Here is a 25,637-nt window from a genome sequence, read left to right on the forward strand (position 1 = left end):
CCAAACTTTGGCTATGTAAATTAGCTGAATCTTGGTCAATTCCTTGGCTGTCATTGTGAGCCGAGACCAGACCACATGCTTATGGATTGGCATATTGTTCTCCATTTTTTTTTCTGATGGATTTCTTACCTACGCAATGCAAATTGGCGATGAACCGAACATCATTCAGCTTTCCTTTATCCGCTTACAGGATTACCTGCCATGATATTGCTTTTTTTCAACCTTTGCCCGCCGCAGATGAATGCCAAATTCTGTTGATATAACATCAGCTTACACGGCTACAGCACCCTCTCCATCACAGCAGCAGAATGGTCACTTGCACATGCAATTTTGGACGAACTAGTTACTTCAAAAAAAAAATTGGACGAACTAGCTCAGAGTGATGAGCGCAGCACAATAGTGTGTGCTAGATTGCTAGTTCAGCTGTGCTTCCTCATGTTAGCTCAGTACTCAAACAACGTAATTCTGACACAATATGCACAAGAGAAAGAGATGATGAGATTTGCTCAAATGGATTGTGGGCAATAACTAGCTCAGAGACTATCTAGATTGGCGGCAGATGGCGGCAGATCGCAGTCGGATACACAGCAAGTTCCCTTCCTATAATTTGCTGCCGGTGCAATTAGAACAGAACGCATTGAACTTGGAACATCAATGCATCAAATCCTGTCTTGACGAGATCTAATCACATCTGCACTGCATCCCGCAGCGATGGAGAAGCAGCGCCTCACTTCCTGCTCAGCTGCGCCTGGTGCTGCTGCTTGTGCAGCTGGGCGGACGCGATGGCCAGCATGGATCTCACCTTGGCGACGGCCGCGGTCTTCTCCGGCGGGCAGCTCGCCAGCGCCACCCGCAGCGACCGCACGGCGGCGTCAGGCCGACCCGCACCCAGCGCCGCGCACGCCGCACGGTACGCCTCGTCCGCGACCCTCGCGTCGTAGCAGGCCGGAGGGGAGGCCGCGGCCCCCTCGCCGGGCGTGGGCTGCGACTGCGGCTGCGAGGAGGCGGAGGCGGAGGCGGGGTCGAGGAGGGCGCAGGCGTGAGCGTACTCCGTGGAGGCGATGGCCGCGTCGATCTGCGACATGAGCGATTCCGGCGTCGACGGGAAGCTGCGGATCGCATCGAAGGGGCTCCACCCTCGCCGCCCGCCGCCGCCTGACATTGCTGGTGGCGTAGCGTAAGCGATGAGGAAGAAGAGCCGTGGAGGTCAGACGCGATGAATCTGGGCAGCAAATGAACCGAACCCACCGCGAAGTGCGGCGCACCAAGTCCAAGCACGGTCTGACCCCGATCCGATTCTTGCGTATCGCTGCCGTGCGCCCGTGCTCCACTCGTGCTGGAGCTCTGTCGAAATCGCACCACACAACCGAAATCAGGGGCATCAGGGTCGTATGAGACTCGAGAGCTTGTTCATAATGAGCCCGAGATCACAAGTGTGCATTGCTATCAACTCATGATCGTACAAACATCGATCAGAGTCACAGTAAAGTTGGAAGATCACCAATAGATGAATCCAGTGGCGGAGGACGAAAAAAAATTAAGGTGTTGCCGAGATAACAGCTAAAAAAATGCATGCCGTAATTTAAACGTTTTTCGCAACAAGCAAATGTAAAATGAGACTAAAATGAGAGCGAAAAAATACCTTATCAAGAGGTCATCGTGATGACGCGATCATGTTAAATAATAGCCAAATATCAATTACAATATAGCAATTAAAAATCTGCAAAAAAGATAAAAATGAGTTAATAATGATATATTTAAGTGAAGAATGTTTAAAAAGAGGAATAAAGTATACCTCTAGTTGCGCTTAGGTCTAGGAGACCTAGGCAATTGCATTTGCCTATTTTTCTTATTTTGAAATGCCTTTTTTTATTTGTTGAAGATCAAGTCCTTTGAATATTTCTCTTTCAATGTAGCACAGCATCAAGTCATTTAGCCAACCATCGGTCATCTTATTGCGCAATTCTGTCTTAATAATCTTCATAGCCGAGAAGGCTCTTTCAACTGTTGCAGTTGCCACTGGTAATAACAATGCCAACTCAATAAGCCGATACACCAATGGAAACACAATATGTCTCTCTAGATGAACCATTGTCTTTGCTAGGCTCGCAAGGTCATAACAAGCTTTGAACTCTTCAACTCTTCGCACATGAATAATGAAAGTTTTTAGTTGATCTTTTATAGTCTTACAGTCATCAAAAGAAAAGTCCTCATGATAGATATTCGCAATCCGAGCAAGCTTATCCACATCAAACTTAGAGAATGAATTTCTTGGGTCAAGACAAGAAAAACCCACAAGCAACTCCGAGGATAGCTCATTAAAGCGATGATCCAACTCAGTGATAATAGAATCTATAGCAGTATAGAAAGTATCAACACGATAATAATGCTCTTGAGTGATATTGTTTCTCCCACCTTTCCTTGACCGACCATATCGTGGTAAAGCATCACTCATATTTGGTATTGGGATATTATTTGCAAGGCAAAATACTTTAGTTTCTTCAAATAATAGCTCCCAACCTTCACTTCTCAAATTAAGCAAACGTGTTCTCACATCAACAACCAAAGACATAGCTTGAACAACATTGTGATCCTTCCTTTGCAAGAGAAGAGAGAGCTCATTTGTGATGCGGAGAATTTGCAACATCATCTTCATGTTAAATACAAAGCTGAAACACTCCATTTTTTCCACCAAGCCTCCTGCACCCGATGGATTGCGCTCATCCTGATGCACAATTTCTAAAACTTCAATTACTGAATCCCACATAGACTCAATACGAAGTAAAGTCTTATAATGAGATCCCCATCCTGTATCTCCTTGTCTTGCCAATGATGTTTCTTGTTGTAGACCTCTTTCTGATGAAATTTCTCCACTATCCAACTTAGACAAGAGAGTTAAGCGATGCTTATGAAGCAGTAAATCCTTCCTTTTGCAAGAAGCACTAGTACTACTCACAATCAATGTCACGTAGTTGAAGAAATCCTCAAGAGATGAGCAACATTTTGAGACAGCAACAACTACCAATTGCAACTGATGAGCAAAGCAATGTATATAGAAAGCAAATGGGTTCTCATCACGAATCAATTTCTGAAGACCATTAAACTCTCCTCTCATATTAGAAGCACCATCATACCCCTGCCCTTGAAGCCTTGCAACAACTAATCCATGATCGCTTAACATCTCAACCAATGCTTTCTTCAATAATTCTGATGTTGTGTCCTTGACATGCTTGATACCCAAAAATCTTTCTATTACTTCTCCTTTTTTGTTGACAAATCTCACAACTATAGCCATTTGTTCCTTGACCGATATATCACGGGATTCATCAACAAGAACAGAGAATAGACAGTCCCCCATTTCTTCCTTTATTGCCTTTGTGACTGCCTCTGCACAACAGTTTGCAAGTTCTTTTTGAATTGTTCCAGAAGTCATTTTGGCATTTTTCGGACACAACTCATCAAAAGCTTGTCTGACCTCCTCATTCCTTTGTTTGTACCAATCAAGAAATTCTAAAAAATTTCCCTTATTCAAAGAAGTAGCAGACTCGTCATGTCCCCGAAATGGCTCACCTTGCAATGCTAGATAACTTACAATACTTAAGGACGCTTCCAATCGAGTCTCATATTTAACCAATGCATCTCTAGTATAACTTGAAACCTTATGTCTTATACTTGACCTTTGGTTAGCAAAATCATGAAATGCTGTTGTTGCAACATTGTGTATGCTACTAGACCCACCAACATGTTTGGAAAATGCCAAGGAAGCATTCCTCCACTGTGAGAAGCCAAGTTTTGTGAATGCATCATAACAAAACTTATCATCCATTCGATCATGTTTAAAAAGGTAGCAATAGAAGCAATAAGCCTTATTCTTCTGCAAACTATATTCCAACCAAGTATGTTGCCTAAACCAATGTTTTTGAAAGCTCCTTTTATCATTTGATTTGGAAAAATTATGACCAATTGGTTGAGTCGGACCTTTAACTATGAAAGCCCTTCTAACTTCATCTCTAATATTAGAAGCAAAGCGATCAATTGGAATACTTTGCTTCCTGCGGTTTGTACTAAAACATTATCCCTCAAAAACAACTGCTGCGGTTTGAGGGATAATGCGGTTTGAGGGATAATGTTTTAGTACAATTCACATGTGACCAATTGGAGTTTCTAAATTGAGATGATCACCACCAACTCCAATTGTACTAAAACATTATCCCTCAAAAACAGTATCTCCCAGGTCGACAAAGCTACATTTTACATCGTACAGGCTAGGTCAGAAAGAAGAAGAAGAAAACTAAGCGGTATAGTGGGCGGGAAAAAAAAGTTGTATGGCTGTGTTGAGGTTGCATTTGCACTAGCACGAATATCAATTGAGCTGCTGGGAGACTTGCTAATGCACTGATGACACCAGACATCCATGGCACAACAACAGGAGCGGTGGGATGAGCGTCTCTGTATGACTCTGAATACTTGTCTTTGAAGTTCAGTTTGGGGTGGTCAGCCTGCAAGGAACAGCATAAAACATCGTGCGTGAGATATATTGCCAGGGAAACGAACTTTCTTTCATGTGCTCCCACATGATAAATTCTATAAAAAGTGAGCATATGGTTGAACAGATATTTGTCCTTGGGGGAAAAACAACCCTAACGTGAAAACCTTAGTTATCAAACTATCCATTAGTACTGCAATACGACCATACAATCCTAAACCAGACTTATGCATGATAAAGCATAACAGAAACATTTTCTTTCAAATATAATAAGAGAAAAAATTGATTCTTATCGTAACTAGAGAGATTTTTACAAAGAATAGCTAAGATAAAGAAGCAGCCAAGCACAGACAAATGGCTCAGCATAAAGCTACGAATGTAAACTAATATGCCACTAACTTGTCCATACATCATCCTAGCTTATTATCCAGACTAGGTAAAAATTGCAACAAGAAAAACTGCACGTTATGAGTGCAGAAGCTTCAGTGAGTTTCACAATCAAAGCTAATGACTACATGTTACATGTCCTGCAACACATTATTTTTCGCTTCTACTATTCGAATCACTTGCAACTAATTATGCAAAGTACAGTGCTCTTCAGCTTGGGAAGGAATACACAAATATCTCCTTAATTCCATACAGTTAGTACTCCAATTTGAATAGCACTGATAAGCACTGAGTAATTTTACGAAGTTTTTGCTTGAAGGCTAATTCATAATCTCTTTATGTTCAAAGAGCCAGTCAACAAAGTAACCAGGGCCACTTGTAAGAAGCATTTAGCATGAGTCACAACTGCAATTATCACTGATAAGCACTGAGTAATTTTGAGAAGTTTTTTCAGTTATCAACTGAATGCATCAACGGTGTGCTTAAAATTGACCCTTCGCTCAAATGGATGCCAAGTGGGCGATGAAGAGCAGGATAAGATATGCATTTAGTCTAAGTACGTGTAGTATAGAAAATGCCCTGTCTAGAACATAAAATGGTAGCACTAAGCGGAATACCTCTTTGCTCTGCAAGGCTGCCGTTACCCCCCAAGTACTGCAGCCGCCGTACAGTATCATACGAGATCTTCTGCTTCAGCACCAGTGGCAGCTCCTTCCGCGGCTTCTCCTCTCGCGCAGAAACCTTCTGCAGATTTAGCATCAAGAATTTTAGTGGATTAGATTGCAGTACTGAGAATTAATCAACCAAAAATCTATTAAATATACAAGGGCTATCCACTATGTACCGCCTGCACGAGCTCGACAGGCTAGCCTCGCGGCGAATCCCGATCGACTCCTCCACCCTTTTAATCTACTCCTCCGTGTATCGCCGCCTGAAGTTAAGATCAATTCAATCAGATCAAAGGAAAAAAGAAAGATGCAAGCGCGGCGGTCGGCGAGAGATTCCACTCGCGGTTGGGAGCTATCGGGGCGAAGGAGGCGGGGGCAATGAGGACGAGCACGAGAAGCGCGGCGACGAGGTTGCCGAGGCAGACGGCCACAGTGACACGACGGTAAGAACGACACCGCCCGCTTTATGCCCCTCGCCATGGCGCTGCCTCCGCGGCCGCCGCCATCCCTACCGACGCGACATTGCTCCGTCTCGACCTCGCACGACCGCCGCACCGCGTGACCGACACCAATGACCAATGCGCAGGCTACTCTCGATCGCCGATGCAGTTGAAAGCATCAACTTTTTTTTTTTGGAAAGTTAAAAGCATGAACTTTGCCTTCCTGCTCTGCTGGTGGTGCGCCTGGTGGTACAAAGCGGAAGGGATGGCCATGGCTCCGGATTCTCCAGTGAGAAGCTTACCAGCGCCAACCGTGGACGCTGCTCGGTTCGCCTCGTCAGCGAACTGCGACCCTTGCGGCTGGCGAGACCGCGGAAGCGCCCCGTGCGGAGGCCTCGCTCGCTTTCGGGAGGTTGCGACTGCAGCTGCGAGGTGGGAGAAGCGCGGCAAAGGAGGGCGTGGCCCTCCCTGCTGAGAAGAACGTCTCCGGCGGGAAAGTGGGCGGCGCGAGCAGCCCGCCGCCGCCGCCGGGAGCGATGAGGTCGATGAACTGTGGGTCCCATGGTTCCATCATGCCCGTACAAGTTGGATCCAACGGCTAAAGGAAATATTTACATAAAACCCCCTAACAGGATCGCGATTAATAATCGCGATCCAACTATTTACAGGAACCCCCCTGCATCGGATCGAGATTAATAACCGCGATCCAAATATTTACATATAACCCCTAAACTGGATCGCGATTAATAGTCGCGATCCAATATAGGGGGTTAGGTGTAAATGTTCGATCCAACATTTTTGTGAAAAAACCCTCGTATCGGGTGCGACGCTCAACGGCGGACGGAAGCAGAGGGAGGCGGCCCGCCGCCACCGGTGAACGGTGGCGAAGAGGTGCTGCTGCTTGTGCAGCTGGGCAGACGCGATGGCCGGCATGGACCTCACCTTAGGATGGCCGCGGTCCTCTCCGGCGGGCAGCTCGCCAGCGCCACCCGCAGCGACCGCACGGCGGCGTCCGGCCGCCCCGCCCCCAGAGCCCCGCACGCCGCCTGGTACGCATCGTCCACGACCCTCGCGTCGTAGCAGGCCGGAGGGGAGCGACATCCCTCCCCCCCCGGGATCCTCAGGCGTGAGCTGCGGCTGCGAGGAGGCGGAGGCAGGAGCGTGGGCGAGGAGGGCGTAGGCGCGAGCGTACTCCGTGGAGGCGACGGCCGCGTCGATCTGCGACATGAGCGACTCGGGCGTCGACGGGAAGCTGCGGATCGCATCGAACGGACTCCACCCTCACCGCCTGACATTGCTGGTGGCTGCCGCGATGCGTAGCGTAAGCGATGATGGGCTAGAAAACGAAATAACGAATGGAACCAACCGCGAAGTGTGGCGAGCCAAGTCTCCCACACGGTATTTGCGCCGTGCGCTCCTCGTGTTGGAGCTCTGTCGAAATCACACCACACAACCGACATCAGGTCATCAGCGGCAGTATGGCAGTATGAGAGCTTGTTCAGGGTCTCAGGGAGGGCACAAATGCACATCGCTATGAACTCAGGATCACACAAAAACATCGATCAGAGTCAGAGTAAATTGGAAGACCACCGATAAATGAAACACTAAATTGAGCTGACCACCACCAACTCCGATTGTGCATTTGTACTTCAACATCATCCCTCAAAAACTTTCGCTAGTTGACTAAGCTAAGTTTTACATTGTATATGCTGGGTCAGAAAGAAGGAGGAAAATAAAGCAGTATAGTGGCAAAAAAAAAGAAGAAAACAAAAGAAAAGTTGTATGGCTGTGTTGAGGTTGCATTTGCATCAGCAAGAATCTCAATTGAGCTGTTGGGAGACTGATTGCTCATGCACTGATGACACCAGACATCCATGGCACAACAACAGGAGCGGTGGGATGAACATCTCTGTAAGACTCTGAATACTTGTCTTTGAAGTTCAGTTTGGGGTGGTCAGCCTGCAACGAACAGCATAAACCATTGTGAGATATATTTGCCAAGGAAACGAAAATGACTTCTTTTTCGTGTGCTCCCACTTGAAGAAATACTTGTCCCTTAGGTTTTCTCAAACTATCCATTAGTACTGTGATGCAACCGATCAATCCTAAACCAGACTTATGCATGATAAAGCATAACAGAAACATTCATATCCAATATAATAAGAGGAAACTTGATTGTTACCATGACTAGAGATTTTTACAAAGAATAGCTAAAATAAAGCAAGCAGCTAAGCACAGACAAATGGCTCAGCATAAGCTAAGAATGTAAACCTATATGCCACTAACTTGTCCATACATCAACATAGCTTATTATCCAGACTAGGTCGAAATTGCAGTAAGAAAAACTGCACTTTACGAGTGCAAAAGCTTCATTGAGTTACAAGCTTGTGAAAAAAATCAGATTACTCCAAAATCAAAGCTGGAAACAAATGTGATGACTACATGTTACATGTCCTGCACTATGTTTCTAATTTGCTTCTGCTTTCAAATCATTTGCAACTAGTTATCGGAAAGTACAGTGCTCTTCAGCTTGGGAACAAATACACAAATATCTCTTTAATTCCATACAGTTAACAACAACAACAACAACAACAACAACTTAGCCTTTTGTCCCAAGCAAGTTGGGGTAGGCTAGAGATGAAACCCACAGAAAACAAGAATAAGAAACACAAAAAGTACACAAGCCAAAGGAAGGGTTAGGGGTTAAACAAAAAGTAACAAAGGTCACGGTTCAGGTACATTAATTGCTAATCTCCAAGCGCTCCTATCCATAGCTAATTCCTTAGCGATATTCCACTCCTTAAGGTCTCTCTTAACCGTCTCGTCCCAAGTTAGTCTAGGTCTACCTCTACCTCTCTTTACATTATCGCCCCGCTTTAGAACTCCATTACGCACCGGCGCCTCAGGAGGCCTCCGTTGTACATGTCCAAACCATCTCAACCGATGTTGAATCAACTTCTCATCGATAGGTGCCACCCCGACCCTATCTCGAATCTCATCGTTCCGGATTCTATCCCTTCTTGTATGCCCGCAGAACCAGCGCAGCATACGCATCTCTGCTACACTCAGTTGCTGGACATGTCGCCTTTTTGTAGGCCAACATTCAGCACCATATAGCATCGCTGGGCGAATCGCCGTCCTATAGAACTTACCTTTTAGCCTCTGTGGCACCTTCTTGTCACAGAGGATGCCCGAAGCCTGCCGCCACTTCAACCATCCGGCTGAAATTCTATGTCTAACATCTTCATCAATGTCTCCATCTTTCTGAAGCATTGATCCTAGATACCGGAAAGTATCCATACAGTTAACACTCCAATTTAAATATATGACTTGAACAAATTAGCTTGTCCTACAGAGGGAGTAACAACTAAGCTATGTGATACACACAAAATGCACAGAACACTGATGTCCTTAGGAATCACGAAGAACCAGAAATTGCTAAAAGTCATCTAAAGCTAAAGATGAAAAAGAACAAAGGGCTGTAATACTTGCAAAAATACAGATTAAACAGACATAATACCTGTTTCAACCAGCACTCCTGATGTTTATGTTCATATTTGTCTGGCGAGTAGCATCCAAATTCCGATGGGCAATAAACCCATATATTGCACTTCAATTCCCCTGGCTTTGCATTCTTAGCTTGATCGAGACAAGCTTGACAACAATCAGCAGCTGATTCTTTGTGGTGTGTTAAGCCCCATCTAACAGCAGCACCACCATAATCAGTATGTAGCTCAGCATTACATTGTGGGGACAAAGGTGGACCTGCTATTATCTCTTGTTCTGCAACAAGAGAGAACATGGGGAATTATAATTCAAATCTCTCTTTGGGCAATTAAAAAAATCATTAAGTAAAAAACACAAAGGGTCCAACTTGACACCTTAAGTGCTCTAAACACGATAAGTTAATTTGCACTCATTGCATGATGTAAGGAACTAACCTTCTGGTTCATTTTCAGGTTTGTCATCATGTACAGTATGTGTGACTTCCTCTGGTATCCAAAGGCCAATATCCTCCATAAGCATACGCCAGTTGAACTCCAGGGCTCGTTTTAACATTCCTATAGGGAAAGATCAAATTCAAGTTTTACAGTTTAGAAAACCAAATATGTAGAAGCACCAAAGATACCAAATTATTAGAAAGCAATGCTCACATACTAGTTTCCTCATTGGATAGGTCCAAACTTGACTGATTTTGAGTAGATGCACTTTTGATGTCTTTCAACTTCTCAGCACGCCATGATTCGACAACTTCTGTCATATTAGGCAAAAGAGATGAATACTTGAATCATCTGTAGAGTACTAGAAGGCTGTGTTTAGGTCACGAATCAATTCAGAACTTGCATGCTGCAAAAGTAAAGAGAGCAAGCAGGCATAGCACAAGCCAAAAAAAAAGGGTAACTTTTAGCACTAATCTTGGAAGTAACATAGACATAATAGATACAAATTAATAGGAAACTGCAGGAATGCTAATGTCTAATGACTCAGACCAGTATCTCATTATTTTGCTTGAAGGCTAATTCATAATCTCTTTATGTTTGAAGAACCACTCGACAAAGTAACCGAAGCCACTTGTAAGAAAGCATTTATAGCATGATTCACAAATGCAACAAGCACTGAGTAATTTTTAATCAGTTTTTTCAGCTATTCACTGAATGCATCAATGGCGTGCTTAAAATTTGACCCTAAGCTCAAATGGATTCCAACTGGGCAATGACGAGCAGCATAAGATATACATTAAGGCCAAGTACATGTAGTCTAGAAAATACTCCTATCTCTAGTACATAAAATGGTAGCACTAAGCAGAAGACCTCTTTGCTGAGCAAGGCTGCCGTTGTCCCCCAAGTCCTGCAGCCGGTGTACAATATCATACGAGATCTTCTGCTTCAGCACCAGTGGCAGCTTCTTCCGCCGCTTCTCCTCTCGCGCGAAAACCTTCTGCAGCTTCTTCACCTTTGGCATCCAGAATTTCAGTGGAGATTGCGTTACTGAGAACTAATCAACCAAAAATTTATTAAATATACAAGGATTGTCCACTACTAGTACCGCTTGCACGAGCTCGACAGGCTCCGCCTGGTGGCGGATTCGGATCGACTCCTCCACCCTTTTAATCTGCTCCTCCGTGTACTGCACCACTCCGCCGGCTGAAGTTAGGATTAAAATAATATTCAATCAGATCAGAGAGAAAAAACACAAAGATGCAAGCATGGCGAGGGATGCCACTCACGGTTGGGAGCGGTTGGAGCGAAGGAGGCGGGGGCGGTGAGGGAGCGGAGCACGAGCAGCGCGGCGACGAGGTTGCCGAGGCAGACTGCCACGGTGACGCGACGGTAGGAGCACCAGCCTGCGGTCGCGCGACCCCCGAACGACACCGCCCGCGCTATGCCCCTCGCCATGGCGCTGCCGCCATCCCTACCGACGCGGCATTGCTCTGCCTCGATCTCGCACGAGCGCCGCACCGCGCGACCGACACCAATGACCAATGCGCAGGCTACGCTCGATCGACGCCGACGCCGCGATGCAAGGAACTTCTGGAATCAGGCCGCGGCACCGGATTTTGCTACTCCTTTGGGCTCTCTCGCTGCCGCAGGTGTGGAAAGGGGGGGAATTCGGGGCCGGCGGTAAAAGGAAGTCGGAATACGAAGCAATCCCTTCCCCTTCCCTTGTGCTTTGTTGACGCTAGCATTTTGGGCCCATTTGTCAGGTTAGCTTCTTAGGATCTATTTTTTGCGAAGGTTTCTTAGGAGGTTTTCAGGTGTTCAGCGAATCAGCAGTAAGAGCGAGACAGGACACAGGGACGGGAGTATGGTACTAGTACACTGGATTGATTAGTGAGGGCTAAGTTGAATGCAATCATTAGCAACTGTGATTAGCACAAATATAATTAAATAATTAGTGAGGGTCAGTGTTGTCTAATGCAAATTGCTGCATTGTTTAATGTTCGAAGCTTCAGATAACTTGCCTCGAAGGTATTAGAATCTCGTATACAGGGCTGTCATTCCTTTAGTGATACAAGCATCAGCAACAACCACCAATCTGATCTCTGTCCTTTTGAGTGATCGAGGGAACAGCTGGTCAGTCGGTAGCGCAAAAGTGTGAATCAAGCAAAGGTCCGTGCACGGCCTAACAAATGAGGCGAGATATGCCTTTCGGCAAGCCCCCCTACCAACAAACTCAAATCAAAACTGTCAGACCTACTTGCAACCACCCGGCCGCCCCATGACATCGTAACCAAACACCAGTAGAACAAGACACAAATTTAACGTCAAAACAGTACAATTTCAAATAAACGAGATCAATTATAACGTGAATATGCCATTTTGCATGAGTTTAGATTGGACCAATTAGTGCACAAAATGCAGGATCTGGCCAGCCGACTATCAAACTGTTCTTCTTCCGCCTTCTGTTAACACTGTGTTAATATTTCCGGGCCATCCTCAGTAATCAGTATCGTGTGTTCGAATTGTGCTGACAAGCTGCCGTCTTCCGTCACAGCTGTCCAGTCATCGGACCACATGACAGGATTTATGCTCCCCAAGGTTAGCATGGGCTCTGATGACAAAAAAAGGGAGATGAAGTGAGCTAGCTTCATATGCTTTATCCTGATGCGTAAATATCAGTTAAACTAAGAGTTCTATTCCACCCTTATATGCTTTCTAGCCATCAAAACAACTAGCTTCCAGTGATGCCATAAATATGCTCAAGAGTAAAAAAGAAAAAAAAAGAAATGGTAGTACTTATGTGCAGAAAGATGGCAGTGACCAAATGCAGTGATCTATGATCATGCCTGAAAGAAACGCAACTGAAATGTACCTGTTTTTTTTGAAAACATGTTAGCTCTAGGTTCAATGACAGAATGTGAAATATTAATCACAAATCGATGGAACAAGGGCAATGATTTTAGTTACAGGTGAAATAAGGGCAAATTGTAGAAACACGTACCTATAGTAAATGTTTGATTCAACATCATACGACCCCATTCATTGTTTCCTGCAAATTCCAAAGTCATTAGTCCACAGCTCTGATATCAGATCCTAATGCTGATATGATAGTGCAACAGAAGCTCGAGATTGTTTAGAACAAGACAGAATTTAAAAAGACGTTTTGTTAAAGTGTGAAACTCACTAAAATGAAGCACAACAGGCTCAGCATGAAACACTTTTCCTACCCCATGGCCAACAAAATGTCGAACCACACCAAACTTGAATTTATCTGCATGATCCCTTCAAACATTGAGTGTCGTAAGTACACTAGTTGTCAGTTTGAAATCATGATTAAAACACAACCTTCTGATGAATCAATGACTAGAAGGCTACAGAAGGAATAAGAGTTTATTTTGATTATCAGGTCTGTTACAGAAAAACTACTCCAATAGCATGCAGTCTGCAACAAGCAGTGTACTTGTATCAATTAATCAGAAATCAGTACATTTAAGACAATAATAAAGCTTATGACCATACAACTTATGGATAGTTTGTATACTGTTTTTCATCATAACATAATAAAAATACTCCATGCATCTGTTTAAGAGCATTGATTATTAGAAATAAACAAGCATTCCCATGTTCATTTGGAATTCATCTCTAGCCCAACTTGAGGTTTTGTTGCTACTGATGCTATTCATTATTATACAATTCAAGTCAGGTTCCGTGATAGATGTGCCATAACCAAAAGGTGAGGACTCGTAGATTTTCTTTGCAGGAAGTTTCCAAAAGTTATTCAGAGTTTAATAAAATAGTTCAAGAATAAGCACTATGAAAAAATAGAGATGAAAAATATACAAGCACATATGCAAATCCAGTGATACAGCTTCTCAATTACATACTGTATGGTTCTGCCAATTCGTTTGATCTCCACCCCAGGTGCACAGATTGATATAGCCTTGTCAAGGCATTCTTTTGTCACCTGATTGGACAAAAGGTTACATAAAACTCAGAATCAATCATCATAGTAAATAAATTTCTTTGGGATAAGAGAAACTTCTGGGAGAATATTGCCTTGTAACCAAAAACTGTACAATGAATTAAGGAAAACCAAAGGACTTTGGTCTAACATTCTATCATCAATTAGATCTCTTAAATACATGATATAAATTCAACTTTTATGCAAACATATTCCAAATCCTATCGTACTTGATTACTGAAAACTGACCACCAGTTGAGATCACCTGAACTAATTTCTTAGCTTCGTCATCAACATCGCCACAAAGGAACGTAGCGGATGTATCACCATGGTAGCCCTGGAATAGAACATATAAATATTATACAATTGCAATGGAACATTTCAGAAATGGACAGTGGCATAACTGTGCATGCATTAAAAGATCAAAATTGCAGCGATCCATATCAATAATAGATGGGAACAAAAAAATAATAAAAAGCCTCTAACCTATGTATACATTTTGCGTACTGCGAAAACGGAACGATGTGCATGACCATGCAAGGAATCAGAAGATATCTCTCGAGAAAATCATTACAAACGTTGTAAAGCACTGGTGATAGTTAAAGTAAGCGCAGAAGGTTCAAATAAACCCAAAAAAACATGTCAGCTGGTATAGATAAGTTTTGAGTGACTTACATTGAGGTAGACAGTAACATCAATATTGATGATATCGCCATCCTGCCACAAAGAAGATTAAGTGACTGTTTTCTATGTGCTCAAACTTGTTACCTCTCGATTTTGGATGGCTTACCTCAAGTGGACGAGAATCTGGTATCCCATGGCAGATGCATTCATTCACTGAAGTGCAGACACTCTTTGGGTATCCGCAGTAACCAAGAGGTGAAGGATATGCTCCATTATCGACTATCATTTGGTGCACTGCTTTATCAATCTCATCAGTCGTTATGCCTGGCTGTCAATAAGATAAAATCATTCTCTTGCACTTAAATCTTAGACACCCATCAGTTGGAAAGAAAACCGACTCTCTTGCTTCCTTATATGCTACCTATTTCTATATTCCAGATTTAGATCACACCAAGAAACAGACGTTGAGACAAGAGTTATTGCCCATATCAGAGAAAATGATACTGATAATTTAAAAGAGAAGTAACCTCTACTTGAGAAAAGAAGTTATAGGTATCTAGCATGTAGATTCAGTTATGTCATGTGCTTTGAAATTTTTGAAAGGAGAGAAATAATGGTTTTCTGATTGAAACGAACAATCAATCTTTTGTAGCACCACGATATTACCTTTACAAGAGTTCCAGCAAACTTCAAAACCTGCGCAGCAAGCTTTCCAGAAGCTCTCATGCACTCAATCCCTTTCTCATCATGTATTTCAGGTCCATTGGTCACACCAGGTCTTTGACGAGAATTGACATACGGAGGCAGTTGTATATGATTCGGAACACTTAAGCGTGGAGATACTTTCCCAGGACGTAGGCGTCTAGGGTTGTTTTCTGGTGCGTCATCCCAACTTCTGCGAAATTTTTGTCACAGTAAGTACATCTAATTGTGGATTCGCATGAATGGTACTTGCCAACAGTAATGTGTAATGCAGGTCATAATGTACGCCATAATCTTTACAATAATAACTTGTATAACTATATAAGCATAGAAAAGTATGCAGAAGATTTAAGAAATGGTCCACATCCAACAAGGTAAGTAGTTCATTGAAATTCCATACCAAATTAATCTCAATCACTTCAAGTACTGTGTATCTAATTCTACTGCAACTGACCAACTGTGTAATCACCAAATCACTCCTTAGCCCTTTTTTGCCCATGAAAATTGAAAACGGCACAACAATACCATAGAATAAACAGTCGGTCACATTGGATTACCAAAAAGTCACATCTCCTTTTCTTAATTCTTAATATCATGACTACAATTGGTCACCTGTTCAACCTTCAGTAGCAAAATAAGTCCATAAACCAGAATTTGTGTACTGCGAATGGCAAGTAAAGCTAGGAGAAAAATTATGATCACATATACCCAGGGGGGCCTTTCAGAGCAGCTCAGATGCTGACATGCTGTACTAGTTATCGAACAAACCGGGAGCAGGAAAGATGACGCTTGTGATGGGAATGAAAGCGCACCTCCTGTTGAAGAGGATATCCACCAAGTTGCATAGCGTTCTCGTCGCCTGATATGCCACCCGCCTGCTTCCTGCAAGAGGGAGAGAGAGCCGGCTCAGCGAACTGCTGCCCTGGGCCCACGCGCTGAAACATGGGAGCAGCCACGGAGTGGCAGCGCGGGAGTTGGCGCCGGCAGGCGGCAGGTACCTGGGACAGCGGAGCGGAGGAGGAGCGGCCTGCAGGAGAGCGCGAGGCGGTCGCCGAGGAAGGAGGAGAGGAGGCGCGGCGACGATGGTCGGGCCATGGGGACTGGGGAGACGAGCGGAACCACCGCGAGAGTTGTATGTGTGTGGCTGCGGGCGTGCAAGCTTGTGTGGCGGTTTGGGAACTTGGGAAGGAGGTGCTGGCGGCTGCCGCCGCGGCGGCGGCGCTGCGCCGGCCTGCGCTTCGCCATTGGCATAGTGGGCCGTTGGCTTAGGCCGGAAGGGAGGGGAAACTGGGCTATCAGGCCATAAATACCAGGCCTTCAAAACGATTTCTGGGCTGGGTGGAAACTTGGCTACCAAGTTGGCCCACCACTAAAATGAACCGGAGGCCTAAACCCCCAACTTCCCAAGACGACGTCACGACGACCCCCTTGCCCTTCTGTCATCTGACTCTCGGAAGCCTCGCCGCCGCCGCCGCTACCGCTTCCTTGCGCCATGGCGGAGAAGTCACCGGCGGCCGACGTTGAGGCCGGTCTCCTCGCCCACCTCAACTCCACGGGCGATGTCCCCGACTCCCGCTCCTTCGCCTCTTCCCTCGGCGTATCCCACCTCGAGCTTGAGGGCGTAATCAAGAGTCTCTCCGCTTTCCGCATCGTCGACAGCACCGTACGCTCCTCCTCCTCTTTCCATCCTCCGAGCACCTAGATTTATCCTCCAAACCCGAGGCCTGACGGGCTCTTGCTTGCCTTCTCGCAGGACATCATCAAGGAAACATGGGTGCTCACCGACGAGGCCAAGGGCTACGCCGCCAGGGGATCCCCCGAGGCGCAGCTCGTCGCAGCCATCCCACCGGAGGGCGCCTCCAAGGATGCACTCAAGGTGAGTTTTTGTTTGTAGTGTTCTATCCTCCGAGAGTGACTGGAGGGTTTTGCTTTTGCCGAATGCTGATACGTAGATTCGGTGTGTATTAGGCGAAATTGGGGGATGCATTCGATGTCGGCATGAAGGCAGCTGCGCGGAACAAATGGATAGGTTTCGAGAAGGGCAACAAGGATTTGGTCCTCAGGAAGGTATGGATTCGAACTCCCATTATGCAATGTGGGTATGTGTAACGCTGCTTCGAGCAGCTTTATATTTAGATTTATGGTTATTTGGCATAGTGATGTTTCCAGAAATTATCTATTTCTCTACTGGAATCTATTAGTACCAATTTGTAGAATTTTGCTATGCAAAATTAACCATTATGTTGCTGGGCTGATTGCCAAAATACCATCCAAAGTCACATATCAGACACTGTCAAAGACCCAAGTGTCAGACACAGCTGTGCTGATGCTATTTTGGCTATGTCAAAACTTTGGGTGGTATTTTGACATCTAGGTTTCAACTTAATGGTATGGTGGCGCATAATTATGCCTTTTCTTCTAAAGTGATTTTGCGGGCTGCGCTGGTTCAGTTTCAATCTCAAGATGTCACATATAACTTGCACTCCCATCTTTATTCAGGTTGAGAACGTCAGGGATGAGTTGCAAGAGCAGCTTACAAAGCTAGAGAAAGGGGAGGTTTGTGTACTTTGGGCTCCGCATTTACTCCTATCATTTGCATTTTTCATTGGAATCATTTGCGGACAGTGCTTTCAAGCTCACTATCTGATACACTTTAGCGCATTTGATCCGTTCACTTCTGCTGAGCTCAGTTTTCTGTACAAAATAAAAATGTTCCTCTAGATATTGTACTAAAACATTGTTAGCTACCTTGTCCCTGCATTTCACTGTGGATTCTTCCCTTTATGAAAAAGAAAAGCATTTTGATGTAGGTTGTTCCTGATAAAGTGATTGATGATTTGAAGAGAAGGAAGCTTATTACGAAAGAGTAAGTACATCTGATCTGAAGAGATGAGCTCTTTTTCGTAGTATGTACTATTGTGATCGTACAAATTTGTTCCATCTACCTTGATGCTTAACAGGAAATCAATTTGGTACTCACTAAAGAAAGGGCCTGAGTTTGTTGTAAAGAGAAAAACTTTGGCAACTGATGTGACAACAGAACACCTTAGAAGGTAATTTTATGTCATTTCTCTCGAATTAGTTTCCAAAATAGAGCAGGATTTATCATGTTAAATTTGGCACTTTTAACTAATGTACGTAAGTATGTTTTATCAATGCATACAATATCGTAAATGATCTGTTTGTCAATGTTTTTCTTTATGGATATGGAACGTTTGATACATTTTTATTTTCATTTTGGAATTAATTTTCTGCTCTTTAGTGGTGACTGGAAGGACCTTGAATTCAAAGACTATAATTATGGAGCTCAGGGACAACCTATAGCCAAAGGTTATGTGCAGCCTTTGATGGAGGTATATCTATAGTTTCTGCAATTTAACATAGCCTTTTTTCTGATAAACTGAATAAATCCCAACTATAACTTGTGTTGCTTCAGGTCCGTGAGGCAATCGAGAACATCTTTATTATGATGGGGTAAATAAGACAATCTGTTTGTCATGTTTGTATTCAGCAAGATGTTTTCAGAAAATGTATTAATTCATTGTATTGGTGCAGATTCACAGAGATGCCAACCAACAAATTCGTTGAAAGCAGGTGTGTGGTCTAATATTTGCACCCAACTCGGAACAACCATATCTTTCTATGTGATGATGTTGTGCTCTAAAAAAGAAAAGAAATGCAGCTCTCTACGGGCCCCATTTTACCAGTACTTGTGTTCCTAATGCTACATGTGATTGCTGCTTCTTTCATATAGCTTCTGGAATTTCGATGCACTGTTCCAGCCACAACAGCATCCTGCTCGGGATTCACATGATACCTTTTTCCTGAAAGGTATTTTTTGAGATATTGTACGGTCTCTTGATCAAAGTTGCATCTCTTAATTGTCCATCAAATTTATGCAGCCCCTGCAGCTACGAGACAGTTGCCTGAGGAATATCTTGAGAAAGTAAAGCAAGTTCATCAGTCTGGTGGTTATGGCTCCAAAGGGTATACTTCTGATGTTTGTGTAGCACCTTAGCTCCAAAGTTTTCGGTCATGTAAGATTATTGTCTGCAGATATGGTTATGACTGGAAGCGGGATGAAGCGGAGAAAAATCTTCTTCGTACTCATACAACTGCTGTTTCCACGAGAATGTTATACAAGCTTGCTCAAGAGGTAAGTGTTGTACTACATTGAAGTTGCTAGTATTGCAACTTTTCCAATATATAGTTTGTTCAGTGCTGCAATGAAATTCGCATGTCTCTTTGAATGGTTCATGATTTTTGTGATTGATGTTGACTTTTCAGAAACCTTTTGCCCCGAAGAGATATTACTCCATTGATCGGGTTTTCCGTAATGAAGCTGTTGACCGAACTCATCTTGCTGAATTCCACCAGATAGAAGGTAGCTGTTTGCTGTCTTATGCATATAGTTGTTTATTTGATGTCCCAAGACAAAAGTGGAAGTTTTTGTTTAATATAGCATTCATGTCCTATTGCATTTCTATATAAATCTCTTAGATTATGTTCATGTAATGTTTGTTTTTTCAGGTCTTATCTGTGATTATGGTTTGACGCTAGGTGATCTGATTGGTGTATTGGAGGATTTCTTCTCAAGCCTAGGTTGCTAAACCATCTGCTTTATCATATGATACATCATGCACAGATTGTGCCCCTAATTATTGTCATCTTTTCTCGTGATTCTTAGGTATGTCAAAGCTGCGTTTCAAGCCTGCCTACAATCCATATACTGAACCAAGCATGGAAATTTTCAGGTCAGAAGTAATTCCTTTGGCTTTGTTCTTAGTTTCATGATTCTTGTTGTTTGTGAATGATTTTTGCTGTTCTGTTTTCAGTTACCACGATGGTTTAAAGAAATGGGTTGAAGTTGGTAATTCAGGCATGTTTAGGCCTGAGATGTTGCTTCCCATGGGGTTGCCAGAAGGTGTTAATGTTATTGCATGGGGTCTTTCACTTGAAAGGTATGACATTGCTTGCTCACAGTGAGGTTTTCTTTGTTCATACATTTAACAAGTTTGGACCTAGTGTGATTTTTCGAACTTTTCTCCCTTGGTTGCTGAGACCATAAATTATCTAGCTAGTTGCAAGAAATCTACTTACTGGATTCTGTTTCTTCATTCAGGCCGACGATGATTCTATATGGAATTGACAACATTAGGGACCTCTTTGGACCAAAGGTATTGTGCCATATTGCCGTACTGAAATTTTCTCCTGTTATCATGAGCCCTTCTTTATTCATGTCATGTTCTTTCCAGGTTGATTTCAACCTTATCAAGAGCAACCCACTATGTCGGTTGGGAATCTAGTGTGCTGGGGATCCTGAGGATCCGCCACCCCCTTTTTTTCTGTTGTACTGTGTACTGTTAAATTTTGACAGAGGTGGTCCAAATTGCAAAATGTAACAAATTGGGTTGTATGAAATTGTAGAAGGAAGATGGTTATGTCGAAAATCTATAGTCTGTGCATTGCAATTTTGAATGATATTGCTAGCAAAAAGAGAGGTTGGTTTATGTTCAATCTTTTGCTGCTTGTTCTTATTACGTGTTTACCTGTTTACTTACTGGACATATGCAGAACCGTGGTGGTAAAGGCTGCCTTACGGAGCAGTTTTTCATTGTCTGACTTATTAAACTTTGGAAATTAAAATGTCTGAAATTGTCATACGAAACAGGAGGAAGCTAAACGCAATAGAGATGGGATCATTATCTGTTCTAGCTCACTATGGGAAACTTGATAAGGCACATTAGCGCCAATCAAAATAGAAATGCTGTTTTGAGGCGGGTGCAACTCATAAGTGCAATTCCACGAACCATATTTAGAGGTTGTCCAAAATTCTGGGGGGGAAAATCTTTAACAGACTTATGGTGGATGCATGTTCTGCATACATGCAAAAGTTTAATTCAACTTCGATCCCATCTGTGAGAAAAAAAAATAACAATTTTTTATCTTATTTTAAATTTATCATTTTGCATATTACAAACACGATCAGTTCTTTTAGAACTTTAATTTCTGGTGAACGTGCATAATTTCCGAAAACTGTAATTTATTAAATCTGATATGTGACGTACCTGTTTTGGGACCAGGATTATATATCTTCGTAAGCATGTGTCAAGACTCGAAGACCTGTTCTTGTGGTTCACGGCTGTATTTATACAGTCATGATTCATGAACGACCACAACAATCGAAATGATCAAATGACCAGTAACAAGTACTACAACAATGATACAAAAATTACAGATTACATAAAATTTTATTACAGTATTTCTTTCTTTTTAGCAAAACTGCAATTGAGATCTAGAAGTCGAAGTTCCCATGTTTCCCTTGTAAGCTCGATGTATTCCTCTCTGAATGTTTGGCGTGTTCCTTACCGTCACCAGCTTTGGTCCTTCCAATGCCTAGTTTCGGCAAGCCTCGATTCAATCCATCAAGCAAGACACATGCTTTGCATAATCTCTGTCCCAAACGTTCATCAATTTTTCAGTTACTTCCATAGAAAAAAAACGTTTAAGAATTTCCAAGATAAATAACGAGGGCAAATTCATGCAGTTCGCATTATTGGTAAACAATGCCGGCATGCCGCGAGTACAAAGCAAAGGACCCTTAGCACATCGCCCATGTTTCGAATAGGTTAGGGAGTCAACAAGGTGGATTGAGCCACTGCATGCATGTAAGCTGTTCCACTGGAATTAATCAGTTTGTAAGCTGCTCTTCAAATATAATAAGGGCTTGTTTTAAGTGTCTTAGCAGAAGCAAAATGTTCAGTTATCCATATTTCATATGCACCATAACACCATATTTGATGTAATGGCCATACCTGACTAGAAATGTAGCCGCAGCGTTCACACGTTCCTTGCTCTGGCATCTTTGTTGTTGTGGAGATTCTGAAATTTTCTCCAGATTTTATGATGTCCAATATAGCTCTAGGCCTGCAACGATGATTATCTACTGAGCCAAGGGTAAGAACATGCAGAGGTCTGCATTATATAGGGAAATAATGCACCTTTACCTCATCCTTTCTAAATCTTTAATAAATTCACGAGCAAAACCACGGTATGCATTTGGTGAATAGATGCCTGGATCACAATACAGCCAAATTGAGACATTTTCTATTCTTTCAGAATTGTGGCACAGAGCAGTCAACAAAATTAATAGATTTGTGTTATGTATTCACCGATTTTGGAGAAATGAAGTTAAGCAGACTCATATGTAAGTGTATGGTATTAGTGGAACAAAACGCAGTGATGATTGAGATCTATATTTTCTTATTGACGTACCATTCTAGCATCTTCGGATATTGGAATGAACTATTATTTTTCAATGTGAAAAAAAAGGATTGCACAGTAAAAGAACCAGATATTACATTCTGTGGAGAAGTAGTCCAGCTTTTTGAAGTATGCATACGTGTCATTCAGTCAAGGATTTAAAATATACTTGAATAAAGCAAACAAGTAACATATGAAAATATGAGATGTTTCATAGAAAGGATATATGACAATCTCCTTCTCGTAGGTGTATTTGAAAGGCTTGCATCTTGGGATTGGCCCATCTTCACCAGTAGTTATAAAGGTACATCTACTTAACCTATAAAGGAGCAACACAACATCAAACCAAAAGTATTAAAAAGGAAACTAAGGAAAAACAGCACAATGCTGCAACCAACATAAACCTTGCAATATCACCACGCAGAATATTCAGCAAGACAGTTTCTGCAATGTCATCTGCATTATGCCCAGTTACAATCTTATCAGCCTTCAGGAGAGCAGCACCTCGATCTAGTGCCTACAAAGAAAAGGATTATCAGTGAAGGCAGAGTCTAGTTAAAGATAAGAAAAGAAATCTCCGTGCAAGTTTTGCAGGTAGGGACTACCTGACGTCGAAAAACTCCACAGAACGTACAATTATTTTTCAGACCAATTGCTTTAACAATATCATCCATTGTCCAGCCATAGAGGTCTTTATAGGAAACAATCTTCAGTGGCAGACCATACTGCAACAAGGGAATGGTGAAACTTACTGAATTAAATGTCTGAATAGCACCCACTATAATATTGACAGTTGAAGGTCCAGACAAACTGAGGGAGTGTGCCCACGATGTGGGAGGGGGGAACCTGTATTTCATTCCTTTTAACTGTTTCTAGTGAGTCGTCTCTATATCCTGTGATTCCTTCATCAACAGATAAAAGGAACAAATCGAGGCCATAGTTGTGACGACGGTTTAACTCTGATAGCACGTATGCAAGCACTGTTGAATCTGCATGATAGAAATAAAAATAAATGTTGGAACTTGCAGGAAGATCATGCATTTTAAACAAGAAAGAAGCATGTGGTATGCAGCACGAGTGCGTAAATAACTTTCGTTTGTACTCTATGGCTAAACACAAATGACCCGATACTATCAACGACGATTGGTTTATAATACTCATGGGAGAATGGCACTTAACCTACTGCTATGAAACCTAAACTGTATAGATCAATGAAATGCAGACATAGAGCTCCCAACAAGAAGACATAATCGCCTTCCGTGTTGGTCATGCAGTTATTTTCAGAAGAGAATATAATAGCTTCACCAATACCTAGACAGGTAAATGAAGCATGTCTGTAGATATTCAAGCATTTATGCAGAAAACTAAAAAGGTGCACACATTGCCATAACAAAATATAAAATGCAGCTACAACTTCTTTACCTACTGATGGCACGTACAAGTCTGGACATACCTTTTCCACCAGAAGCACCGATTGCCACACGCTCACCAGATTTAAACAAAGAATTGTCGACAATAGTTTGATGAATTTCGTCCTCAAAGACGATGTAGAAGCATTCCCTACAGATCTAAAAGAAGAAATCTAAGCACTCTTTTATGGATGTCAGATGAAAGAAGCTCACGATATTCACTAACATCCACAAAACTATAGCTCAACGGAAGGATAGAATGTAAACATTCAAAGAAACACAGATATACATGAATCACATAACTTTTGTAAAACATCATAAACAAACAAAATTCTTCACAAAACTTCACAAGTACACCAGACGACATCTCTTCTTCGCCTAACTTAGCAAAATTAAAGCAAAGCCCTGCGATCCCACCTTAATGTTTTACAGTTAAGTCGTTGGCTACCCCAGCTCTAGAATTTTCCTAAAACATCGGAACAAATTACAAAGGAAGCGTGGCGAGGACGAGGCGCACCTGCTCTAGGGTTTTGGGCCGCTTCAGTGCGGCCTTCCTCTCGCCGCACCGCACACAGAGGCGACTCCCTGCCCTTGATGGCTGTAGCTTAGCGCCGTCAGCAACGGAGCTGCCCATGGCGGGAGGAGCGACAGCGGCGAAGTGGCGGCGCGCCGGGAGGAAGGGGGAGGTGTTCCGTCGGCGCTCGGAGGTTTGGGGAAAGGCGCGAATAGTCACGTGGGCTCCGAATTTTGGGCTTTTAACAGGATTCCGGCGGCATGTCCTGACGGGCCTTCATGGGCTGGATTCCGATGGCATCCACAATTCCGAATTCCTATCCATCTTCGGATTGTGCGGAGCTGAGTCGAATCGAGTCACTGTTCCATCCTCTGTTCCTCTTCGTCCACAGCTGATCAGCTGCTGCTCCTAAATAGGGATGGCAACAGGTTCAAACCCTCTGAATTTTACAGTCCCAAATCCAAACCTATAAAAACTATTTGAACCTGTTGAAAAATCCATATTCGTGATGGATTTAGAATTTAGCCCAAACCCAAATTCATCAGATTAACGGGTACCCACGAATCACCCATGGATCTACATTTTACCATACTAATTTTCATCGTGATCAACAAATTTAATACAACAAGTTTAATACAGCGTATAGAATTACATGATAAGTGAGAAGTTCATTGTTTATTAAAAATTACTAAAAAATTAAAAGATAAATAACAAATTCTATATTCAAATGATCATAACACCATACACACTCACAAATCCATCATATGTATATACAATACAACTGCAAAGCAACAACACTGTCGGAGGAGAACTCCAACCGGGTGGCGGAATGCACCCGCCTAATCCTAGTAAAGGATGGGTTTGGAGGAGACTTAGAAGCGCTAGATCGGTGGACCGATGAACGCAGGAAAGACGCGAGGATTTTAGAGTGGTTCAGGCCGCCGGAGCGTAATACTCTACGTCCACTTTGGTGTTGTGTTGATTGTGTGAGCACGGATGCCCCTCAGTTTGTGTTCGTGTGTGTCTGAATCTTTTCTTCTAACGAGTGCACTCTCCCTTTTATAGCCCAAGGGGAGTGCTTACATTGAGCCGGACCCCGACAGGTGGGCCTGGCCAACAGAAGTCTGTTCTACGAGAGATATGGAGGTCATCTCCTCGAGCTCCTCTCCGTAGTCCTCTTCGACCGAGAAGTTGATGTGCGTTTCCACAGCTAGGATATGGCCGTGTACAGCCTTGTCTTGC

General features: G+C 43.1%; 5 protein-coding genes and 1 long non-coding RNA gene across 8 annotated transcripts; 1 reads left to right on the forward strand and 5 right to left on the reverse strand.

Moving 5' to 3' along the window:
- Nucleotides 1–316: 316 nt before the first annotated feature.
- On the reverse strand, nt 317–1,405 carry LOC112878715. The gene has a single exon (XM_025942925.1). The coding sequence runs from the start codon at nt 1,160–1,162 to the stop codon at nt 728–730; it is 435 nt and encodes a 144-aa protein (XP_025798710.1). The 5' UTR covers nt 1,163–1,405; the 3' UTR covers nt 317–727.
- A 2,751-nt stretch (nt 1,406–4,156) lies between these two features.
- Nucleotides 4,157–6,037, reverse strand: LOC112889164. Its single transcript, XR_003228029.1, has 3 exons — nt 5,718–6,037; nt 5,491–5,617; nt 4,157–4,499 (listed from the first exon to the last, which is right to left on the reverse strand). It is a non-coding gene; the product is annotated as an uncharacterized LOC112889164 (long non-coding RNA).
- A 1,518-nt stretch (nt 6,038–7,555) lies between these two features.
- Nucleotides 7,556–11,944, reverse strand: LOC112889154. The gene is made up of 7 exons (XM_025955648.1): nt 11,209–11,944; nt 11,028–11,125; nt 10,793–10,934; nt 10,140–10,235; nt 9,923–10,042; nt 9,502–9,764; nt 7,556–7,940 (listed from the first exon to the last, which is right to left on the reverse strand). Exons 1-7 carry the CDS (start codon nt 11,375–11,377, stop codon nt 7,830–7,832), a joined length of 999 nt encoding a protein of 332 aa, XP_025811433.1. The 5' UTR covers nt 11,378–11,944; the 3' UTR covers nt 7,556–7,829.
- Nucleotides 11,945–12,239: 295 nt separating this feature from the next.
- On the reverse strand, nt 12,240–16,462 carry LOC112889133 (methionine aminopeptidase 1D, chloroplastic/mitochondrial). 3 transcript variants are annotated; one of them, XM_025955638.1, is made up of 11 exons: nt 16,208–16,462; nt 16,022–16,091; nt 15,174–15,402; nt 14,674–14,835; nt 14,559–14,603; nt 14,149–14,220; nt 13,807–13,886; nt 13,107–13,204; nt 12,924–12,971; nt 12,719–12,794; nt 12,240–12,533 (listed from the first exon to the last, which is right to left on the reverse strand). In XM_025955638.1, the coding sequence occupies exons 1-10, from the start codon at nt 16,458–16,460 to the stop codon at nt 12,763–12,765; spliced, it is 1,089 nt and encodes a 362-aa protein (XP_025811423.1). In that variant the 5' UTR covers nt 16,461–16,462; the 3' UTR covers nt 12,240–12,533; nt 12,719–12,762. The 3 variants fall into 3 exon arrangements, with proteins under 3 accessions (XP_025811423.1, XP_025811417.1, XP_025811412.1); XM_025955632.1 differs by lacking the exon at nt 12,719–12,794 and having other exon boundaries at nt 12,261–12,533; nt 14,559–14,600; XM_025955627.1 differs by lacking the exon at nt 12,719–12,794 and having other exon boundaries at nt 12,261–12,533.
- Nucleotides 16,463–16,614: 152 nt separating this feature from the next.
- On the forward strand, nt 16,615–20,720 carry LOC112889777 (phenylalanine--tRNA ligase alpha subunit, cytoplasmic). The gene is made up of 18 exons (XM_025956550.1): nt 16,615–16,872; nt 16,963–17,085; nt 17,178–17,276; nt 17,709–17,765; nt 18,020–18,075; nt 18,170–18,262; nt 18,472–18,562; nt 18,646–18,683; nt 18,765–18,803; nt 18,964–19,040; nt 19,112–19,196; nt 19,266–19,365; nt 19,497–19,593; nt 19,740–19,811; nt 19,897–19,963; nt 20,045–20,170; nt 20,332–20,386; nt 20,465–20,720. The coding sequence occupies exons 1-18, from the start codon at nt 16,702–16,704 to the stop codon at nt 20,513–20,515; spliced, it is 1,497 nt and encodes a 498-aa protein (XP_025812335.1). The 5' UTR covers nt 16,615–16,701; the 3' UTR covers nt 20,516–20,720.
- A 579-nt stretch (nt 20,721–21,299) lies between these two features.
- On the reverse strand, nt 21,300–24,595 carry LOC112895099 (cytoplasmic tRNA 2-thiolation protein 1). Its single transcript, XM_025962979.1, has 10 exons — nt 24,399–24,595; nt 23,926–24,040; nt 23,319–23,461; nt 23,078–23,197; nt 22,877–22,989; nt 22,699–22,791; nt 22,571–22,611; nt 22,217–22,283; nt 22,025–22,136; nt 21,300–21,663 (listed from the first exon to the last, which is right to left on the reverse strand). The coding sequence occupies exons 1-10, from the start codon at nt 24,513–24,515 to the stop codon at nt 21,505–21,507; spliced, it is 1,080 nt and encodes a 359-aa protein (XP_025818764.1). The 5' UTR covers nt 24,516–24,595; the 3' UTR covers nt 21,300–21,504.
- Between the last annotated feature and the right edge of the window lie 1,042 nt (nt 24,596–25,637).

This window comes from Panicum hallii, chromosome 1, assembly GCF_002211085.1.
Source record: "Panicum hallii strain FIL2 chromosome 1, PHallii_v3.1, whole genome shotgun sequence".
Taxonomy (NCBI): Eukaryota; Viridiplantae; Streptophyta; class Magnoliopsida; order Poales; family Poaceae; genus Panicum; species Panicum hallii.

Bases quoted from the DNA above. Each gene is read 5' to 3' on its own strand.
- LOC112878715 (XM_025942925.1), bottom strand. From the start codon at position 1,162: ATGTCAGGCGGCGGCGGGCGGCGAGGGTGGAGCCCCTTCGATGCGATC.
- LOC112889133 (XM_025955627.1), bottom strand. From the start codon at position 16,460: ATGCCAATGGCGAAGCGCAGGCCGGCGCAGCGCCGCCGCCGCGGCGGC. The intron at 14,604-14,673 runs GTAAGCCATCCA...TCTTCTTTGTGG, and splicing joins CAGATTCTCGTCCACTTGAG to CAGGATGGCGATATCATCAA. The intron at 14,221-14,558 runs GTAAGTCACTCA...GTTCTATTCCAG, and splicing joins ATGTTACTGTCTACCTCAAT to GGCTACCATGGTGATACATC.
- LOC112889154 (XM_025955648.1), bottom strand. From the start codon at position 11,377: ATGGCGAGGGGCATAGCGCGGGCGGTGTCGTTCGGGGGTCGCGCGACC. The intron at 10,043-10,139 runs GTATGTGAGCAT...CTTTCCCTATAG, and splicing joins CCTATCCAATGAGGAAACTA to GAATGTTAAAACGAGCCCTG. The intron at 7,941-9,501 runs GTATTATGTCTG...TGTTCGTTGCAG, and splicing joins AGGAGTGCTGGTTGAAACAG to GCTGACCACCCCAAACTGAA.
- LOC112895099 (XM_025962979.1), bottom strand. From the start codon at position 24,515: ATGGGCAGCTCCGTTGCTGACGGCGCTAAGCTACAGCCATCAAGGGCA. The intron at 24,041-24,398 runs GTGCGCCTCGTC...TTCTTCTTTTAG, and splicing joins GGCCCAAAACCCTAGAGCAG to ATCTGTAGGGAATGCTTCTA. The intron at 23,462-23,925 runs GTATGTCCAGAC...TCTATCATGCAG, and splicing joins CGGTGCTTCTGGTGGAAAAG to ATTCAACAGTGCTTGCATAC.
- LOC112889777 (XM_025956550.1), top strand. From the start codon at position 16,702: ATGGCGGAGAAGTCACCGGCGGCCGACGTTGAGGCCGGTCTCCTCGCC. The intron at 19,041-19,111 runs GTATTTTTTGAG...AAATTTATGCAG, and splicing joins TGATACCTTTTTCCTGAAAG to CCCCTGCAGCTACGAGACAG. The intron at 20,387-20,464 runs GTATTGTGCCAT...TGTTCTTTCCAG, and splicing joins GGGACCTCTTTGGACCAAAG to GTTGATTTCAACCTTATCAA.